The sequence below is a fragment of the Nuphar pumila genome, chromosome 5, assembly GCF_984573655.1.
Source record: "Nuphar pumila chromosome 5, dmNupPumi1.hap1.1, whole genome shotgun sequence".
NCBI lineage: Eukaryota > Viridiplantae > Streptophyta > Magnoliopsida > Nymphaeales > Nymphaeaceae > Nuphar > Nuphar pumila.
Window position 1 is genome coordinate 20,311,870 of NC_143253.1, and position 19,667 is coordinate 20,331,536.

A 19,667-nucleotide genomic window follows, 5' to 3' on the forward strand; every position below is an offset into this window, starting at 1 on the left:
TGAATTAGCATCCTGACCATCAAAGTTCATTTCATCAAAGATTACATTCCTTGATATTTTGACACGCTTACTCAAGGGATCATAGCACCTGTACCCTTTGTAGTCTTCTGCATATCCTATAAACCTACATTTTAAAGCCTTATCTTGGAACTTGTGCCTGAGTGAGCTGTCAATGTGAACATAGCAAACAGATCCAAACACACGTAATTCATGATAATCAGGTTGTATGCCAAAAAGAGAGAAATATGGTGACTTATTTTCTAAGATACTCATGGGCAATCGATTTATCACATGAACTGTGGAGTGAAAAGCCTCAGTCCATAATGATACAGGGAGGTTGCTCCCGTGCATCATGCTCATTGCAGTCTCAACAATGTGTCGATGCTTCCTCTCAGCCATCCCATTTTGTTGAGGTGTATGCGGGCAAGACACTCTTCTCTTTATCCCATTATGTTGAAGGAAACTAACAAAGTCACTCGAGGAGAATTCACCTCCGCCATCACACTGGAAATTGAGAATGTTGGTAGAGAAATGATTTTGAACAAAAGAATGAAATCTCTGGAACAATCCAAAGACTTCTGATTTGTGCTTCATAAAAAATATCTAAGTATAACGTGAGTAACTATCAATGAAGATAAGATAGTATTTACTGCCAGAAAGAGAAGTAAGTGGGGTAGGACCCCAAACATCTGAACAAATGACCTCAAATGACCTTGAAGCTCTTTTATTAATGGAAGTAAATGGTAAAACATGACTCTTACATAAATGACAGCTAGAACACTTTGTATCAACGACTTCTGAACTCAGACTGGACTTAGGGATGAGATTATTCGAGACAAGTTTTTCAATAAAATGGCGACCACAATGGCCAAGACGACTATGCCAAATTCTTGGCTTATTACATTCAGAAATAGTAAATATAAAATCAGGATCAAAAAATTGATGTTGGTGAGGCTTCAAGGATGAATAGTTGGAATGAATGAAGGAAGGATCTTCTTGAAAGATGTACATATTGCCCCATCGTTTTCCTTCAGCGAATGTCTTCCTCGTGCGAAGGTCCTTGACATAAACAGAAGGAGTAAATTCAACTGAAGCATTAGCATCATCAACAATTTTTGAGACAGAAACAATGTTCTTTTGAATATTAGGTGCATGGATGACACTTGGAAGTTTAAGAGAGGACTTTGACATGTGTATAATGACATTTCCAGTATGTGAGATTACGTGATGAGATCCATCCCCTGTGACTATGCTATTCTTACCAACATAAGGAGTGAGAGACAAGAGTTTACCTACATCACCTGTGACATGAGTAGCTGCTCCGGAGTCGACATACCAAATTCCTTTGTCATTTTGCTTCATATTCAATCCTGCAAAGGCTGCCAACAACAACTCTTTTATTTCTCTATCCTTCCTAGCCTCCGCTTGTGGAGCTTTCCCTTTATTTTGAGGGTTAAATCAACAATTCACTTTAATGTGCCCTTTCTTGTTGCATAGGAAACATGTGGGAGTGGGTCTTTGTCCTTGCATATTAGGTGTTGGAAGTATGCCACGACCTCCATAGGTATTTCTCCCTCGGCCTCCTTTTCCTCGAAAAGAACTTCCTCGTCCTCGACCATAACTCATTCCCATAGCCAGCACATCTTGTGTTCCTGAATGCCCATGAGAATCTTCACAAGATCCTTTCAGAGTCATCTCATATTGTAATAATTTCGCACGAAGATCTTCAAACTTTGGAAGTTCTGGTAAACATAGTAAGGTTGTCGTCATAACATGATAGTCTGGCCCCAATCCACTCAAGGTTTGTTGTACTTTATCCTTTTCACCGACAAGACACCCAACAACAACCAGTTGGTCTGTGATGCTTTTCATTTTATTCAGGTATTCCATAATGGACATGGAATCTTTCTTCAGCATTTGAAACTCTCGCTTAAGAAACATAATTCTTGCCTCAAAAATTTGAGAATATGTTTGAACTAGCGTATCCCACAGTTCCTTGGCCGAACAATCATCAGGAAGAGCAATAAGGACCTCTTGTGAGAGAGTTGAAGTGATGTATGCCACTAGCGATTGATCCCTTTTCATCCAAGCAACATATTCTGGATTCTTGACTAGAACAACAGATTGTTCTCCTTTATCGTCCACTTTTTCCTGCGAAAGGAATTCTGGAGGAGGTGGAACCGATCCATCCAGATGACCAGAGAGATCCTGACTCTTTATAAATGGGATGATCTGTCTTTTCCAGGTTAAGAAATTGAGGTTATTCAGTTTTTCAGAAACTAGTTGACCGAGAAAACTTGAGGACAGACATGATTGTCCATGAGTAAAATCCATTTGAGGGAAAATCTGAACTGACACTTAGGTATATAAAAAAACAAAAAAACAAAACCGAGGGTTCGGCTAACAGGACACTCGGCTGACAGGTGACAAAGAGAATGCTGCAGAGAGCTCGGCTAACAGGCTGATGTACCAGGTGATACTCGACAGTCAGAAAAACAAAAATAACCTCGGAAACAACAAAAACAACAGAGATTAAAATGAGGAATCACAGATTAACAGAGATTAACAGGTGCAGATTGTAGAAAATCAAAGGAATCACAGTGATCTGAAATAAAAAACAGATTTACGTCACCACAGAGGTCAAGTTTTCTCACAGCAAGAGAGGAAAGGAGTCACAGTGATGTTTCCAGATGTACTCGGCTGAAGGATGACGAAGGAAGACTCAGCGACTGACGATAGATCAACCTGCTTAGGAAAACAACGACTGATGGAACTCGATCGTGACTCTGGGTGACTGAAAACAGAGCAGGCGTGATGGAGAAAACTTGATCGTTGCTGGAACTCGATCGTGACTCTGGGTGACTGAAAACAGAGCAAGCGTGATGGAGAAACTCGTCTGATTCTGGGTGGAGAAGGCTCGATCAGACTCGGCAGAAAGAAAACTCGGTCGTTGCTAGATCGTGGATGGAGAGAACTCGATCAGACTTGGCAGATCGTGGCTGAAGAAACTCGTTTGATTCTGGGTGGAGAAGGCTCGATCAGATTCAGCAGATCGTGGCCTTCTAAAACAGGCTCTGATACCATGTTAAAAGGGAGCCCTCATCCTTCTGTGCAGGTCTGTCATCGAACGAAAGAGAGAGAGAGGAGAGAGAGAGAGAAAAAGGGATTTCAGAAAAAGGTCGTCAGTCAGTCGTGGCTGCACCTTTCATTCTATTTAAAACTTAAGAGTATAAAACTAGGGTACAGAAATACCCCTTAACAACATGCTAATTTACATTAAACACTAATTGGATCTGGACCCGATCCATTATATAAGTGGATCGGGTCAGCCATATACACAAGGACGACACGACTTCTTTTCAGCAGCAAGTTTACAATCTTTCATGGGTTTTTTTATCTTTTTCACTATACCCTGGTGGCTGCTCCATATAAATTTTCTCCTTAAGATGCCCATGTAAAAACACATTCTGACTTAGTTGCCACCCATAATCAACTGCTAGAGAAAGGATGATCCGTATAATGCCTATTTTGACAACAAGACTGAAGGTCTTATCATAATCAGACCCATATTCCTAAGTGAATCCTTTTGCTACTATGCGAGCTTTATATCTCTCGATAGTTTCATCGGGTTCATATTTTATTTTATAAACCAATTTCGAATCAACTATATTTTTATCAGGCGGTCTTTTCACTATCTCCCATATCTTGCATTCATGCAAGGCCTGCATTTCTTTATTCATAGCTTTTATCCACCTATTTGACTGCACTGCATGCTCAAATGTTTTGGGTTCTTGCTGTTGTCTGATATGAGTAAGGAAGCACTAAAAATCTATGCTGAAATTTTCATAACTCGCCCATCTTTCAATCAGATGTCTCACCTTGCTTGATCTTCTTATTGATTGAAGTTGTCTCTTTTGATCTAATGATTGTTGTTCTTCTTGCAAAACTAACTGACTTTGATTATGCCTTGTATAAATGCATCCCTCTTTGAATCTTCCTGTTGTGCTTTTTGTATTGCTTGAATCGGTTTTTGTGTCACAATCCAATTTGACTGATGGATCTTCTAAGACATCTTGGCTTTGATCAAAAAAAGGATCTGGTTGTTGTATCCTATCATTCATGGTTGAAAATAGGCTATTATCCAACCAAGGCTGATATATTTTAATATTATTCTTGTCTTGCAAAATATAATGGCTGCATTGATTATTAGAAAAGTTGCACTCACAAACACAACATTTCTAGATATTTTAATTATGCCTTACTTGGAATCATAGCACCTGTAACCCTTGTAATCATCAATATATCCAACAAAATGACAAACATGAGCTTTATCCTAAAATTTATTTCTTAGCTGGCTCTCCACATGAACATAACACACACATCCAAATGCCTTTAACTCATTATAATTTGGGTGCTTCCCGTATAGCATAAAATAGGGAGAATTATTTTGCAAAAGTTTCATGGGCAATCTGTTTATGACATATACAGTTGTATGAAATGTCTTGATCCATAACTTTATGGGAACTTTACTCTCATGAATCATGGACATCACACTCTCTATAATATGACGATGTTTTTTTTTAGCAATGACATTTTGTTGAGGTGTTCACAGGCATTAAACTCTTCGACCAATTCCATTATTCTGTAAAAATTCAACAAATTCCTTTGATGAGTATTCACCACCACCATCACACTAGAGATTTAGAATATTTGATGAAAATTGAGTACGAATATAGGCCCAAAAGGTTTTAAATCTATGTCACACGGACTCGGCTAAGGAGGTGCCGCACCCGAGTCGACACGCCCCGACACAGGTGCGGACTCGGGTGCGGCTTCGGACTCGGCCCGGACTCGGTCAACGCCGAGTCGGACTCGGTCAACGAGTCCAGGCCGAGTCCGTCCACATTTTGGACTCGGTCAACTTTGACCGAGTCCAAAAATGTCTCTAAAAAACTAATTTTTTATATTTTTTTTAAAAAAATATATATATAAAAAAGGCACTGTGACTGTGCAGTCTTTGCAGTGTGCACAGTCACAGACTGTGCACAGTGCACAGTGCACAGTCTTTGCAGTGTGCACTGTGCACAGTCTGTGACTGTGCACAGTCTGTGACTGTGCACAGTGCTGTGCCTGTGCACAGTCACAGTCTGTGACTGCACAGACACCTGTGGCATTTTAAAAATAAAATAAAATTATATATATATATATATATATATATATATATATATATATATATATATATATATATATATTTTTTTTTTTTTTTGCCGAGTCCCCGTGTCCAAAAATTTTAAAATTGTGCCGCACCCGTGTCGCACCCGCACCCGCACCCATGTGACATAGTTTTAAATACACCAAAAACATCAGATAATGCTTTCAAAAAATATCCAAGAGTAATGAGAATAGTCATCAATAAATGATATATAATATTTGCTACTAGAAGATGAAGGAAGTGAAGATGGTCTCAAGACATTAGAATGAATAATATCAAAAGGTCTTGAAGCTCTTTTATTATATGAATTAAATGGCAAAATATGACTCTTACAAACTTGACAACTATGACATAAACTATCACAAGACTCTTCACCCAAGACAGATTTGGATAACAATTTATTTAAAACTAGTCTTTTAAGAAAAACTCTACCACAATGACCTAACCTACTATGCCAAATATTTGACTGACTGGACTTTGAAATACTAAAAACATACGCAAAAGACTCAGGCTTTGAGTGACTATCCAATGTAGCTCGAGCAGTCAAGAGATCTTCTTTGAAGATGTACATGTTGCCACATCTTTCTCCCTCAGTGAATGTCTTCCTTGTTTAAAGGTCCTTGACATACACAGAAGATGAAGTAAATTCAACATATGAATTGGTATCATCAACAAGCTTAGAAACAAAGACTATATTCTTTTTTATATTAGGGCAACACAATATATCAGACAACTGAACAAAATGTGATTTAGACAAAGGAAGGACAATATCTGTGGAGTATGTAATGGGGTGGAGTTTATCATCTCCAGTAACAATGTTATTTGTACCAGAATAAGGAATCGATTTGAAAAATTTACCTGCATCACATGTAACATGACTGGCAGCTCCTGAATCAACGTACCAAACACCCTGATCGTTTTGCTTGAAACTGAGTCCGGAAAGGGCAGCCAACAAAAGCTCCTTGTCAGGGCCAATTTACCCCTTGTTTTGCCCTTGATCTTTAGGTAAATATTTGCCTTTAACTTCAGGATTTTACTTCGGATCATCTTTGAACCAACACTTTGCTTTTACATGTTCTTTCTTCTTGTAAATGTAGCATGTATGAATGTTATTATTAAATGCTCTTCTTTCTCCTAAAGGGATGTTGGGAGTAGGAAGAATTTTTCGGCCTCCCTGATTGTAACCTTTGCCTCTACCACGTTTTCTTCCATGTCCATGACTTGAAAAAGATCTCGTAAACAACACATCATAAAAATCTACTTTAGTTATTTCTATATCTGACATCCCCTTTAATGACATCTCATAACCAAGGAGTTTGATTTTCAGGTCATCAAAAGTACAAACGGTCCCAGTATACTGTAAAGTAGTGGACAACACATGGAATTCGGGTTCCAGGCCAACTAGAATTGTTGAATTTTGTTCTTCTCTGAGACTTGATATCCAATTAATACTAGTTAATCTGTAATGGACTTGATCTTGTTGAAATATTTCATAATAGACATGGATGCCTCCTTCATCAACATTTGAAATTCTCTTTTCAAATAAATGATCTCGGCCTCTGAAATTTGTGAGTAGGTCTGTTGTAATGTATTCCATAATGTTATCGCATTGTAGTCATTTGGAATTCCGACTAATACCTCCTGATATAGGGTCGAAGTGATGTAGGCTATTAAGGCTTGATCCTTCTTCATCCAGTTGACAAAATCTAGATTTCTAACGGTCCTCATTGCAGTTACAACCCCTTTGTCATCTTTATCTTCCTGCATAAAAAACTCAGATGGAGCAACAACTGATCCATCGAGGAGACCAGCAAGATCCTGACTCCTAATAAAATGAATAATTTGTCTTTTCCAGGTAAGGTAGCTGGAGTTATTTAGTTTTTCAGAAATTAATTGGCCAAGAAAGTTAGTAGGGGAATGGATCATGAAGAGGAACTTAAATCCATGATAGGTGAATAAAGAATCAATGCAAAAGGAACAAAACAGGGCAGCAAATAATTAAAGAAGAAAATGAGATAATCAATAATCAAGATGTAAAAAATTAGTGACAGTAATTGGAAGTAATAATAGTCACATCCTTCTTTTTTTTAGAAAGGAACGTGAACATGAAATCAGATATGCTGCTGCAAATAGAAAATGAAATCACGCGTGAAGGTCAACTTGAAATCTTTTTTTTTTGTTGAATGATGCAAAACGAGAATCGTTGGCCTTAGGTGGCATCAAACTGTTTTTCAGGTTTGATATATTTTTCAAATTTGATAAATCTAGTTCTGCCAAAAAGATGTGACCCAAAACACAAACGAGCTGAAATTTATAAAAGAGATTTTAAATCCAAGATTTTAGGGAGAAAAGAAAGAGTCAAGAAATAAGCGGATCTGATTTGAAGGGGAAGAAATAACGAAAAAACAAAGATAAAGAGAGATTAGGGAATCAAGAAATACGCATATATGATTTAAGAATCAAGAACTAAGAGAAGAGACACGGATTTGAGAGAAAAGGAAAGAAAAGAGAGGAAGAGAGAAAATAATAGACTTAGAGAAAGAAAGATCGAATATTGAAGGTCACCAAGATTTTCTATCTCCACTCCGAATCATGGCTCTGATACCATATTAGATTTAGGTTTTCTAAGGTTCCTAAAAAGAGAAAAAAGACGAGAAATGTTTGGGCTGAACTCTCATGATTCCCAATATGGGAAAATTGTGCTTCATTGTGACTATTTATATTCACTTTACACTAAAATATATCTTTACTAAAACACCTTTATTAACACAGAATACAAGAAGACTAATAAAGGGTATTTTAGGAACACAATATATAATAAAATACAATAGGAAACTAGGAGACGTGGACAGTAACATCATGAACAGTAATGTCGTAAACACTGATGTGAGTGATATGGACCACCTCAAACCTCACGCTCTAATAGGGAAACCCATGGGTAACAGGTGTCCGGCGGTAAGCTTTTGATGCTTGCAGATCGTTTCGGCTGTGACCCAGCTTGTCCATTTAATTGGCTGAGTATGCTCACCCACCAATCTGGAATGGGTGGCTTTGTTCTCTCTTCCCACTGAATCAGAAAAAGAGATAAGAGTGAGTTATGTAACTTGGTTTAGGCTTTTAACTTTGGTTAGTGTTTCATTTTCTCCCCTTTCACTGGTGCTGTGAAATGTTGATTTTTTTCCCTGTTACAATGCTCTTCTGCCGATACCAATGGGCAAGGCCCATGATCTAAAGTACTGCTGGTTCTCTTCTTCTTCCCATCATTTTCTTCTCTTCCACCTCACCGAAGATTCGCGACGGCGATGGCAGTGATAGGAGATCTTGCTTCTGAACATGGTGTTTATTGCCTAGTAGCAATTATGAGCTTGAATATGGGCATACTGTTTAGGTTTTCCCTTATCTTAAGGAGTATGAGATGTTTGACATTTTGACCTATCGAGTCACAGAATTTCCATCAAATTTGCACTGCAGGATGCCTTAACAGCAATCTTCGTCCTTTTTTTTTCAAGGGCAAGCTGGGGTTAGGCAGACCCCCACCAGTTACACAACATACCATTGGCTTTTGAACTTGCAACGTCCCAACACATGGTGACATGCACGAACAGCTCCTACCAAACAAGCGGAGCCCCCATTGGTAGCAATCTTTGTCCTTTACTCTAAAAAAGATAACACAATAGGGTTTTGTCGTTTAGAAGACTGATTTCTTCATTTTGTTGACCGTCGTGTACTTTTTTTTACTAGTTAATTTTTTAAGGCACTAAAAACAAACTTTTGGTAGCCTGATTGTTTTGCATGAAGATGGATAACATCAGTTGTTCGTTTTCATTGTTATAAGAAGCACATTTTGATAATCATGGAGCAAAAACTTATGGAAAAATCTGCCTTATTTGTTATGAGGATAACTACCAGTTACTTTTATTAAATTTTGTTAATTCATATTGTTTTCTCATGACCCCTGATGGGATCTTTTGCAGCCAGACAGCATCCGTGTAATGGGTGATAAGGCTACTGCCAGAGAAACAATGAAAAAGTCTGGTGTTCCTACTGTGCCTGGAAGTGATGGGCTGATACAGGTGCCTGCAAATGCTTTCCAAGCATTTTTTTTATCTCACTTAGGATTAATTTGCACCCTGTCATGAATTTAGTTGCATTCACACTACTAATTCTGCAGTCAACAGAGGAGGCTCTTAAGCTTGCCCATGAGATTGGTTTTCCAGTGATGATTAAGGTACAATTTCTCTTTTGATTTTGGTGGTCTCCTTTTCTTTCCTTTTGGAAGTGTTAGAGTTCGTTGTTTTTAGACCCGTTTGCCGTATATAATATTTATAACTGTTCTGAATGTGGATATCATGGCCAAGTGGCATATAGGTTTTATTTTTTACATGGATGTAAGTTGCTGAACCAAAAAGAAAACGAGGAATAACAAAGAGAGAGGGACAGAAGGATTTTGCACAGGATGGCCTTTCAAACTCTCATTATGCATGAGATTTTCTGACCATGTATACCTTTTTGTCCTCAAATGTCATTTAGATGTGCATCTTTATACACATTCATGAAATCTTTCCTAGCAAAGATTCCACCAAACTTCATATTATCAAATGAAAACAGATTGCAAGAGTTGTTAACTTGGACACTAATAAACCTATAATATCACTAATAACTGAGTTGATTTCATGTGCATGCATCTGCATACACATATGCATGCATGCCAGGAACTCTTAACATGGTTTTGCTGAATTCAATTTTATTAAATGAGAAACCATATAGAATAATTACCTTTGGGGGTCTTTAAGACAGGAATCATATCAGCACTGGCAGAATAAATTCATCTGATTTAAATGATTCCCTTTCATTATTTTGGAGATGTTTCTTGCAAGTTACTAATTTGCTGAAATATCATATGCAAGTTTCTGTATTCTGTGTTTTTAAACTTGGTCCATCAATTTATGCTTCCAAGGCAACGGCTGGTGGAGGTGGACGTGGAATGCGTTTGGCTAATGAACCTGAAGAATTTGTGAAGCTGTTACAGGTATGCTGATATATTTGGCTTCATTTGTGAAAATTTTGATATACATGGGTTATGAAATATGTTTTTGGTCTTAGGGATTATGCCATGTAAGAAACTTTGTGCTATGGTGATGGTCTGGTCTTGTGATCTTAAAAACATTTTCACTATCCTTTTATAGACAGTGGACTAGTTGCTTCATAGTTCATACGTATGATGTTCTTGCAGTCAAAATAAGCTCAGTCTATGCATTTTACTTATTGGGAGAAATGGTTGCAAATTTGTATCGTCTACTAATTTTTATCCTGTAAACATAATCACGAATGTCATTTCAAGATCTAGTTTGTAGATATCAGAATTTCGTCTGAACATGATTCTTGAGAATATTCTATACGCCAGTAGTAGATACATACTATATATTTCATAAAAGAATGAATATGCTTTATAATTCTAAATGCAAAGGGCAAAGTAAAGAAAAAGAGAAAAGAGAGAAAGAAAGTAGCATTGATTTTAACTGTATCTTGAAATTAAAATCCTGCTTTGGCAGTGAACAGCAGAGGAAGAGCATGAAATATCCGTGTTGTTAAGAAGTCTATTATTTGTTTCATTTACCTGAATATATGCTGACCATTGTCTCCTGAAATCATGCTACTTTCTTCCACATTCTGTATCCCTAATTAACCTTCCAGAGTCCTGATGATTGCAGTGGAGTCTAAGTTGCCAATCTATTGTACGTTTTGTCACTTTGGTGGGTCGTACATTTATCATTTCTTAACTCATAAATCGATACATTTTGTCCTGGATCTTATTATGTCAGGAATTCAGTTAAAGTTGATGTTTTTAATATTTATTTTGTCACAAGGTTAAGTGTTACCATGAAAATCTTGCCAATTGAAAATCGTTAAATCTTTTGGGTTGGGGTTGTGGAGCTTAAAGAAAAACCCATGATGAAGTGTTCTCTTTATGATGGCTGCCTGCAGGATTCTGCTACCATTGTGTGAACACTTCTCTTCATTTTTGTAAAAGTCATAAAGTATCTTATACATTATAATACAGAACCCTTCTGGTCAAAACCGGTACGGTATATCCCTGAAACTAGTTTTGAGGGTGTATCTTATGTATCTTATGATGCAGATGTGTATCCAATGGTACACACCAACATGGGGCTTATCTTACATATGGATAGTGACAGAACTTGACATTTTCTAGCAACACTTTTCTCGGATTTTTTGGAGCCATTTTTGGCTGGACCTTTTTCACTTACTAAGGGTTGTTTTTTACCCAAACACATCCTAAATAATTTTCTCTCTTTGGTTGTGAGATCTAGATTTTCCAAGGGTTAGGATTTTTGAGGATTGAGGCATGAATAGAAGGTGGAGTTCAGGTAATTGAGGCAAAGAAGGTGATTTATAAAATGCATCACTTTATGTTTGCTTATATAACTTACATTGTGCTATCACACGTGGGTTTGGTTTATTTGGTTTTGATACTTGGACTATTGGATAATTTGTATTTTTCTTATTAGTCATGAATGTCAATAATAACTTACTATCTTCTTAAGCGTTCATTGTTCTTTGCGGTTGACTATTATTTGCTGTATATTTTCGCTTTGTTTTCTAGTTAGTAATATTGATTTTTGCATTATGAATTTTTTAGAATTATAGAATCATTTCTTATTTTTAAAATTTACTTAGAAAAATTTTAAAAAGATTTTTACGATATGTTATGATATGGTACTTTTTGTTTGTTTATACAATATAAAAACAGAAGTTCTTGCACATGGTTTCTAGATTTGTTTCTAATAGGATCTCTAATGTTACAGCAAGCCAGAAGTGAGGCTGCTGCTGCATTTGGTAATGATGGGGTTTACCTAGAGAAGTACATAAAAAATCCAAGGCACATCGAATTCCAGGCAAGTTTTGATAGGTCATATACACTTGTCAATTTGTTTCTTTTTTTATTTATTGGATTCAGTTAATTTAGAATTGCAGAAAAGTTTCACAAACTAAACATTTTTGGTGAAAAAAAAAGTCAGGTTTTTATCTTTACAGTTCTTAACAATTCCTAGTGTCTCTTATTGCTTATCTACAGGTTTTGGCAGATAAGTATGGTAATGTTGTTCATTTTGGAGAGCGTGATTGCAGCATTCAGGTCCACTCATAAACTTTTACTTATGATTTCAATTCCTGATAAATATAAATTTGATGGCTTTGAATAACATCTGTATCTACCACTTTTTTCATCTAGAAATAGCATTTTAGTGTTACTTGTTGATCATCTTATCACTTTACAGTCATTAAGGTCCGTGGACCTTCAATTAGTGCTTATTGTTCATAGCTCAATTATCCAATATAGGATTTTTTGCCATAAAAAAAAGCAGGTGATTCAGTCAACAGTTTGCTGGGAATGGTCATGATTCCTATTCTGGAATTCTCTCAAGCCATTTTTCTTTTTATCAGTTAAAATTTCTGCCTTGTCGCTTTTACAAGCTATCTTTATTATTTTGTCTATAGAATGCCACTTTGTTATAGACACCCTGAGTTGTGGAGCTTGCTCTATGATGCTCTAACTTCTGTTTCCCACAGAACATGAACAGGAAGGACAAACATTATCCAATTTTTTTGAGGATTCTGGAAGTAGGAAATGGTAGGGGTAATCGTTCAGGAAGCGGTATAATAAATTATGAGAAATAATGATAAAATGATGGATGTGGCTAAAAATGTAAAACTTTTAAAAACTACAAGTTCATAAGTTTATTTTGGAGTTTGGATGCAAAGCGTTGAAATAATAAAAGAAATTGTGCAACAATCATCCATATTAATTTTCTAAGAAACCAATTAAACCTAACAATAAGTAATGTACAAGAGTGGACAATGCTCTCTCTCTCTCTCTCTCTCTCTCTCTCTCTCTCTCTCTCTCTCTCTCTCTCTCTATATATATATATATATATATATATATATATATATATATATATATATATTGTATCATATGTTAACAAAACAACTTCTAACAACATATAGCTAATTATGTATTGCTAATGCTTTCATTTTAATGTAGGTATGTAGAGGAGTGTATATTAGTAATTGTAATATAATAAAGTTGCATATAAGATACATAAAAGCTACTGAGTTTCTGTGCAAAAAGTAATATAAATTAGGTTGATAAGTTATTTCTCCTCTATTCAAGAATTCAACAATTTGAAGTTTTGAACATATATAGCTAATTATGAAACAGAGAACAAATAGTTGCAATTAAGAGAGAGCACAACTGTCCAGCATGCATATAGAAAAACATATCAAACTAGATATTGTAATTCAAAAAAAAAAGAACTGGTTTTTGCAATCAAATCAATAAGACTAAAGTAAAATATCATGTGCACTTATATTCTATATACTATGTAAAGCTTTGAATTTATTTGAGATGAACAAGAGAAAAAAAGAGGTTTGTGGCTGCATTAGACAAAATCACACTACAAATGGTGAGGAGCTGGAATTCTTATATATGAGGAATTGAATTCCTCAACTTGCAAATTAGAATTCCAATGAAAATAAAATCAGTATTCTCATAACATGGGAAACGTGAAACCCTTGTTGGGGAATCATGATTCCCATTCATGGGAAGCATGATTCCACACTGCTTCTGGTTCTCGCTTCCTGGGAATCACAATTCCCACCTTGTAGTAGCACTTCCGGTAACTATGGTTCTGACTATTGTACCTGGGAAAATTTGCTGTATGAATTTATGATTTTGGTGAAAATGGAGAAAATAGTGTTTTACTGTCAGCCATTTTGCATTTGTGTGTAGCGTGCAATTTCGTCCTTTGTTAGTTCTATTTTCTTCTTTAAGCTCTAGCAACCAAACCCTAAAGTCAAATGAGAAGCAAGTGAAATTAAGTTCGAGTTTTTTTTAGTGTCATTCATGCATAACACTACTTGAATTTTTGAGCACTCAATATCTATGTGAATAATTCTTTTATTTCTTATTTTTACAAATTCAAATCGATAGTTCTTCATTATCTATGATTGTCATTTCCCCTTTATTTTTGTTTATTATTATTCTGATCATGCAAGATAGTTTCTCTTTACTTCATCTTATTTTCCAGTGGTAGCTTACTTGTTTGGTTTTATTTCATTTTATGGTTGCTGTTATAATTATGACAGAGACGGAACCAAAAGCTTCTAGAAGAAGCCCCCTCTCCTGCATTGACTCTGGAATTGAGGAAAGCTATGGGTGATGCTGCCGTTGCGGCAGCAGCATCTATAGGTTATATTGGTGTTGGAACAGTTGAATTTCTCCTGGATGAAAGGGGCTCATTTTATTTTATGGAAATGAACACTCGGATTCAGGTATATTTTGCAGCTGATGTATTGCTTACATTGTAAAGAGTAGTAAAATCAGTGTTCTTCCACTGGGTTCTTTTTTGGCAAATACTCATTTTGTTTCCATGAACTTAGGTTGAACATCCAGTTACAGAAATGATCTCCTCCACTGATTTGATTGAGGAACAAATTCGTGTTGCTCTTGGAGAGAAGCTTCAGTATAAGCAGGTAATGTAGGAAAAGCATGCTGATTTTTCTTTCTTCATCATGTGCTGAAATTATTTTTCTTGGTGAATTTTACTATAAGATAACTTGAGCTCTTTATCATAAACAGGATGATATTGTACTCAGGGGGCACTCAATAGAATGCCGCATCAATGCGGAGGATGCTTTCAAAGGATTTCGGCCTGGACCTGGTAGACATTTGATAGATTGATATGATCATTTATCATAGATATTGTAGTTTCTAGTCATCTCATGCACATCCCTGTCAACTAAGTTGGAGGTTTTGTGGAATTGAATTTGCCTGGGGATTCATGATGGTTAATTCTCCCAACCATTTCAGGAACTCACCTCAAGCCTGCTGAAACCCCTTTCCCTTGAGCTGGCTCATAGTCTCAGTCAAGTTTATTGCCAAATTTGATTGAGTTTCCAATTATTTTTAACAGCATTTGTCATCAATTTTAACTGTTCTTATGCTGGCATACATTTTTTCACCATTTCCCTTTTCTGTTAGCTTATTTATCTTTTGCTGGCCTACGATTCCCATATGTGGTGGGGCTCACTATGTAGATTATCTACAACAGCTTAAACATACTCTGCCAGGGGCTGCCACCCATCCACACCTATAAATAAGTTGGGTTAGTTTATGCTCATCTGGCTCATCTGATGATCCAGTTGGACCCTGGATGGAATCAGTCACTTGGGCAGATCGCAGCAAACTCTGGTCCCAGTTGTATATAATCAGTTGACAGAATTGGGTGAATTTTTCCAGTACATGCAAGAGGAGCCAAGTCTTCCTGATCTCAATGAGTGATTGTGCATGTGTTTCTTGGACCTCACCAGGAACATTTTATTGCATCCGTCCATAGGTAGACTCGAGCTGCTTAGGTGTATCATTCCTTACCATTGGTTATGACTCATAAAGTTGCAGCTATGATTAAATTTGAGTATTGTGTTAATCAACATCTGAATAATTGTTTTGTTGGTTTTTCATGAGACTGCAATCTGAATTGCTACTCTTCTCTAGTAAAAAGCAGCACTTGCATCTTTCATTGTCGCTGCTATACAGCTGCATTGTAGGGATATTTCTTTATAACATTCTCATACCTTAAACTAAAGTACTGATGCTTTAAGAGCATATTGGTTTCTTATACTATTGGTACATGAGATACCTGCCAACAATTTGCTTTTTGTAATATTCTAGACTTTGGAGAGGATACCATGGTACCTCTTTTATAACAAGGATGATATTGTGGATCTTCTTTTATAACAGTTTCTTTTAGATTCACACTGAAGAGTGAAGAGGAAATGCTTCAGTGAAGATATTTCTGTGTATCTTGATTTTTGTTATGAATAAGATGATCATCTTACAAATATATTTCATCTCTACTTTATAATTTATGTCTTAAATTTGTCATAACCAACAGGGAGGATAACATCGTACTTGCCATCTGGGGGGCCATTTGTGAGAATGGACAGTCATATTTATCCAGATTATGTGGTTCCTCCCAGCTATGATTCTCTTCTAGGAAAGGTACTGCCTGCCTTCTTTACATATAAAACTGCAGCATTTAAGTGAAGCTTGGTCAGCTGCTTGCGATTTTCTTTAGGTGAAACCCTCTCTTTTTTTTACTGGTCTTTAGCTCATTGTCTGGGCACCAACAAGAGAGAAAGCAATTGAACGGATGAAAAGGGCTCTTGAGGAGACGGTAATAACAGGTTAGCATTTATTTATTGTTTCAGATATCCCTTGGGGGGATCAGAATTGATCATTAACATTTCATTTTACAAAAAGATCTTGTCAAAAATGGAAGAAGATTTTGAAAATTACTCTAAATGTCAAAGGTGTATCTTGTGCTGTGGCTTGTAATGTATGATAGGCAAATCTCACCATAAAATCAAGAAATGAAGATTATTTTTGGGAAATCTCATCATATATAAATAAATTTAGAAAATATAAAAATATGTTAACATAAAAAGTCTTGCATATGAGGGACACCATTCATATGCACATGCTCAAGCACATATACTAAGTTTAGATTTGGTAATCACTATATCTTGCAGTTTTTTTCATGAACTTATGTTTTTAAGATGACAACTTTATGCTTTTCTTTTTGATATTTGAAATATGAATTATGTTATATGTGTTGTTTTATTTGTATTATCATTCCTGCAACACATATGTGCTGTGTCCAACTGTCATAATTACTTAAAATTCAGGTGTCACGGCTATATCTTTATTGTGTGCTTTACCTGTATCTGTTACATGCTAATGAGATTGTTTTGCTTTGATGTAAACTCCTTGCTTCTCGGTCTAAATTGCTTTCTTATTTGGACAGGGATTCCAACAACCATTGAGTACCATAAACTCATCCTTGATATTCAGGTGAAAATGATTACTCTTTTTCCCTCCCTGTTTTTCATGTATTTATTTGTAAAATCAAGCATGAAGCTGATAAGGTGGTGATTTTTAAAAGAGATGGTCATGCAATTAGTATGTTAGAATTCCAATTCCTTCTCCACTGACTTTGCTGATTGAATTGAACTGCAGGACTTTAAAGCAGGCAAGATTGACACTGCTTTCATACCAAAACATGAAAAGGAACTAGCTGCTGTAAGATCTTGATCCTAATCACTTACTGTCCTTATTTTTGTCAACTAGTGTTATCTTGGTCAGCTAATATGAGTTTGTTAGTCAAACCAATTCAGATATAGGAGGTAAATCTTGGCTATACATGCCATTTTCATCCATAAGGATGGGTTTTTTCTGGGGCTGGTAAACAAGCCAAGCTTGGCCTGTTCAATCTCAGCTTATTAAGGTTGAAAGTTGAAACTGAGCTTGAGCTTGCGATGAGCTGAGCCAAACCCATGTTTGTAACAAGCTGATCTCGTGCTGGCTTGTTAAGAGAATTATTTTTTCTAAATGATAATAATAGGATTTGAACATCCAACCCCCTTTTTCCAAGCCACTGAGCCAAACCCATGCTCGTAACAAGCTGATATTGTGCTGGCTTGTTAAGAGAATTATTTTTTCTAAATGATAATAATAGGATTTGAACATCCAACCCCTTTTTCCAAGCCACACATCCCAACCAACGGATACACACACACACACATGCATCATGGCCTTGTGTGCCGTCCTTTGGTCTGTGTTCTAGGTGGTGTCAATTTTCCAGTGCAGTAAAGTTGTAATTCCCTAGTTATTCCTGATGCTCACCAAATCAGAAAAAATCCAGGGGCTGCTCGCCTTTGGTATTTTAGTAGTATGGCAGTATTTCTGTAATGCCTTTTCCTATTGCGTGGGAATGTATTTGTTACTTTGTGGGTAAGGACCCCCTTAGTTGGAACTCATAGTGGGATGTTGTTTTGACCAAATCTAACCCCATGGATTTGTTCATCATGGTCAAAATAGTAGGAATGCACTCTTGGATCATATTTTTTGACATAAAAATATGATTTTATGAGTTGAAAATTTGGCATATTGTAGGCCATTAGAATAACATGATCCAAATACCATTTCCTACTAACCCAAACAAGTGGATCACATCTGGACGGTCAGTTATTTAAAAAACATTAAAAAATAAAAATAAAAGGTATTGCAGTTTTTTACTAGGGGATACCTGCCTTAGCTTCCGACCATGATTAAGGTGTGGCTGGATTGGGCCAATACGTGACCCAAACAACTGTGCTATATACTATGACTGTGCTTATAGCCTTGACATCAACAAGCCAAATTGCCATTCTAAAAGTTTGTTGATTGAAGTGACAGTCGGTGTCAAGTTGAACTCATAAGTAGCAACAGGCCAGACCCAGGTCTATCAGAAGTTTTGAGCGGGGTATCCCATACAAGATTTGATTTTTCAAGTGCATGAAATAAATGTTAAAAAAATAAAAGAAAAAAATGTAGGTTGTGCATGAGCGTAGCCACCATATTATATGATCACTACCTCTGTCCATCATTTGCTCACACTACTGTTTTAATTGGTTATGCACGTGTTTATGTAACTAGGTTCTACGTTAAGACTGTCAAGGAGAGGTGTTGAATATATTGAACTAGTTTGAATTTTTTATCCTAGAAGGGGAAACTATTCTGCTTTTTTGGGGGTTCCAATGGTTCAAGGCGAAGTTTATAATAATTGTTCTCGTGTCTTATTTTCTGAAGTTGCAAAGATTGATTCTCATCAAGGTCAAGTTTTTATTGTTTTCCCAACAAGAATCTGACTCTCTCTCTCTCTCTCTTGCAGCAGCAGAAGTTGGTCGTAGCTACAAAATAGATGGTTGATAATGAGGCTTAGTTGAGTGATGAAAAGCTATTATGGAGGTCAGTGGAATCCATTTGTTCATGTTAGGGATCAAAACAACTTTTGACAGTTTGAGAATGTTGAGTTGTTTTTTGTTCATTCTTTCCCTGTCAAAATATTTTTCTTGTTGTACAGCTTAAGGTTGAATTAATGGCACACTATATTGCATAGCACACGCACAAACACAAGCTCACACATGTGCCCAAGATCGTTCATGATGTTCATCTTGGCATGGTTCTGTTAATCTAACATGTATCATTGCTGTAATGGTGCTCTGGTGAGGGGTCAACTGGTAACCCTTCTGCCATTGTCGAACTGATTACCAACTGTATGAACAAAGATACAGCCACGAAGGTGCCCCTTTTCAGTTCATTCGGGACATGCTCTATGGTATTCCCCTGAAGCATGAAAATTTCTTGTCAGAGCTGTAGTTGGTGCTCTGATAAGGGTTGATTGGTAATCCTCTTGCAATCCATGCATTGAGCACCGATATAGAAAGACCAGGCTATTGTTAATAAAAATGCATTTGTGAGGGCCATGGTCTCTTGTAGTTTGATTAAGCATTTGAAATATTTGGTGCTTGGTCATTCATGCATATCATATTGGAA

The 19,667-nt window shown here is 36.5% G+C and overlaps 1 protein-coding gene across 1 annotated transcript in view; it reads left to right on the plus strand.

Moving 5' to 3' along the window:
• Positions 1 to 19,230, plus strand: part of LOC149837042 (biotin carboxylase 1, chloroplastic-like) — a 28,123-nt gene extending 8,893 nt beyond the window's left edge. Inside the window, exons 5-17 of the mRNA XM_090007218.1 lie at positions 9,187 to 9,285; positions 9,384 to 9,440; positions 10,170 to 10,241; positions 12,040 to 12,129; positions 12,309 to 12,368; positions 14,378 to 14,563; positions 14,672 to 14,764; positions 14,871 to 14,952; positions 16,186 to 16,292; positions 16,402 to 16,477; positions 17,098 to 17,144; positions 17,310 to 17,372; positions 19,003 to 19,230. Coding sequence (XP_089863344.1) covers positions 9,187 to 9,285; positions 9,384 to 9,440; positions 10,170 to 10,241; positions 12,040 to 12,129; positions 12,309 to 12,368; positions 14,378 to 14,563; positions 14,672 to 14,764; positions 14,871 to 14,952; positions 16,186 to 16,292; positions 16,402 to 16,477; positions 17,098 to 17,144; positions 17,310 to 17,372; positions 19,003 to 19,032 — 1,062 coding nt within the window. The 3' untranslated portion in view covers positions 19,033 to 19,230. The remainder of the gene's footprint in view (positions 1 to 9,186; positions 9,286 to 9,383; positions 9,441 to 10,169; positions 10,242 to 12,039; positions 12,130 to 12,308; positions 12,369 to 14,377; positions 14,564 to 14,671; positions 14,765 to 14,870; positions 14,953 to 16,185; positions 16,293 to 16,401; positions 16,478 to 17,097; positions 17,145 to 17,309; positions 17,373 to 19,002) is intronic.
• Positions 19,231 to 19,667: the final 437 nt, after the last annotated feature.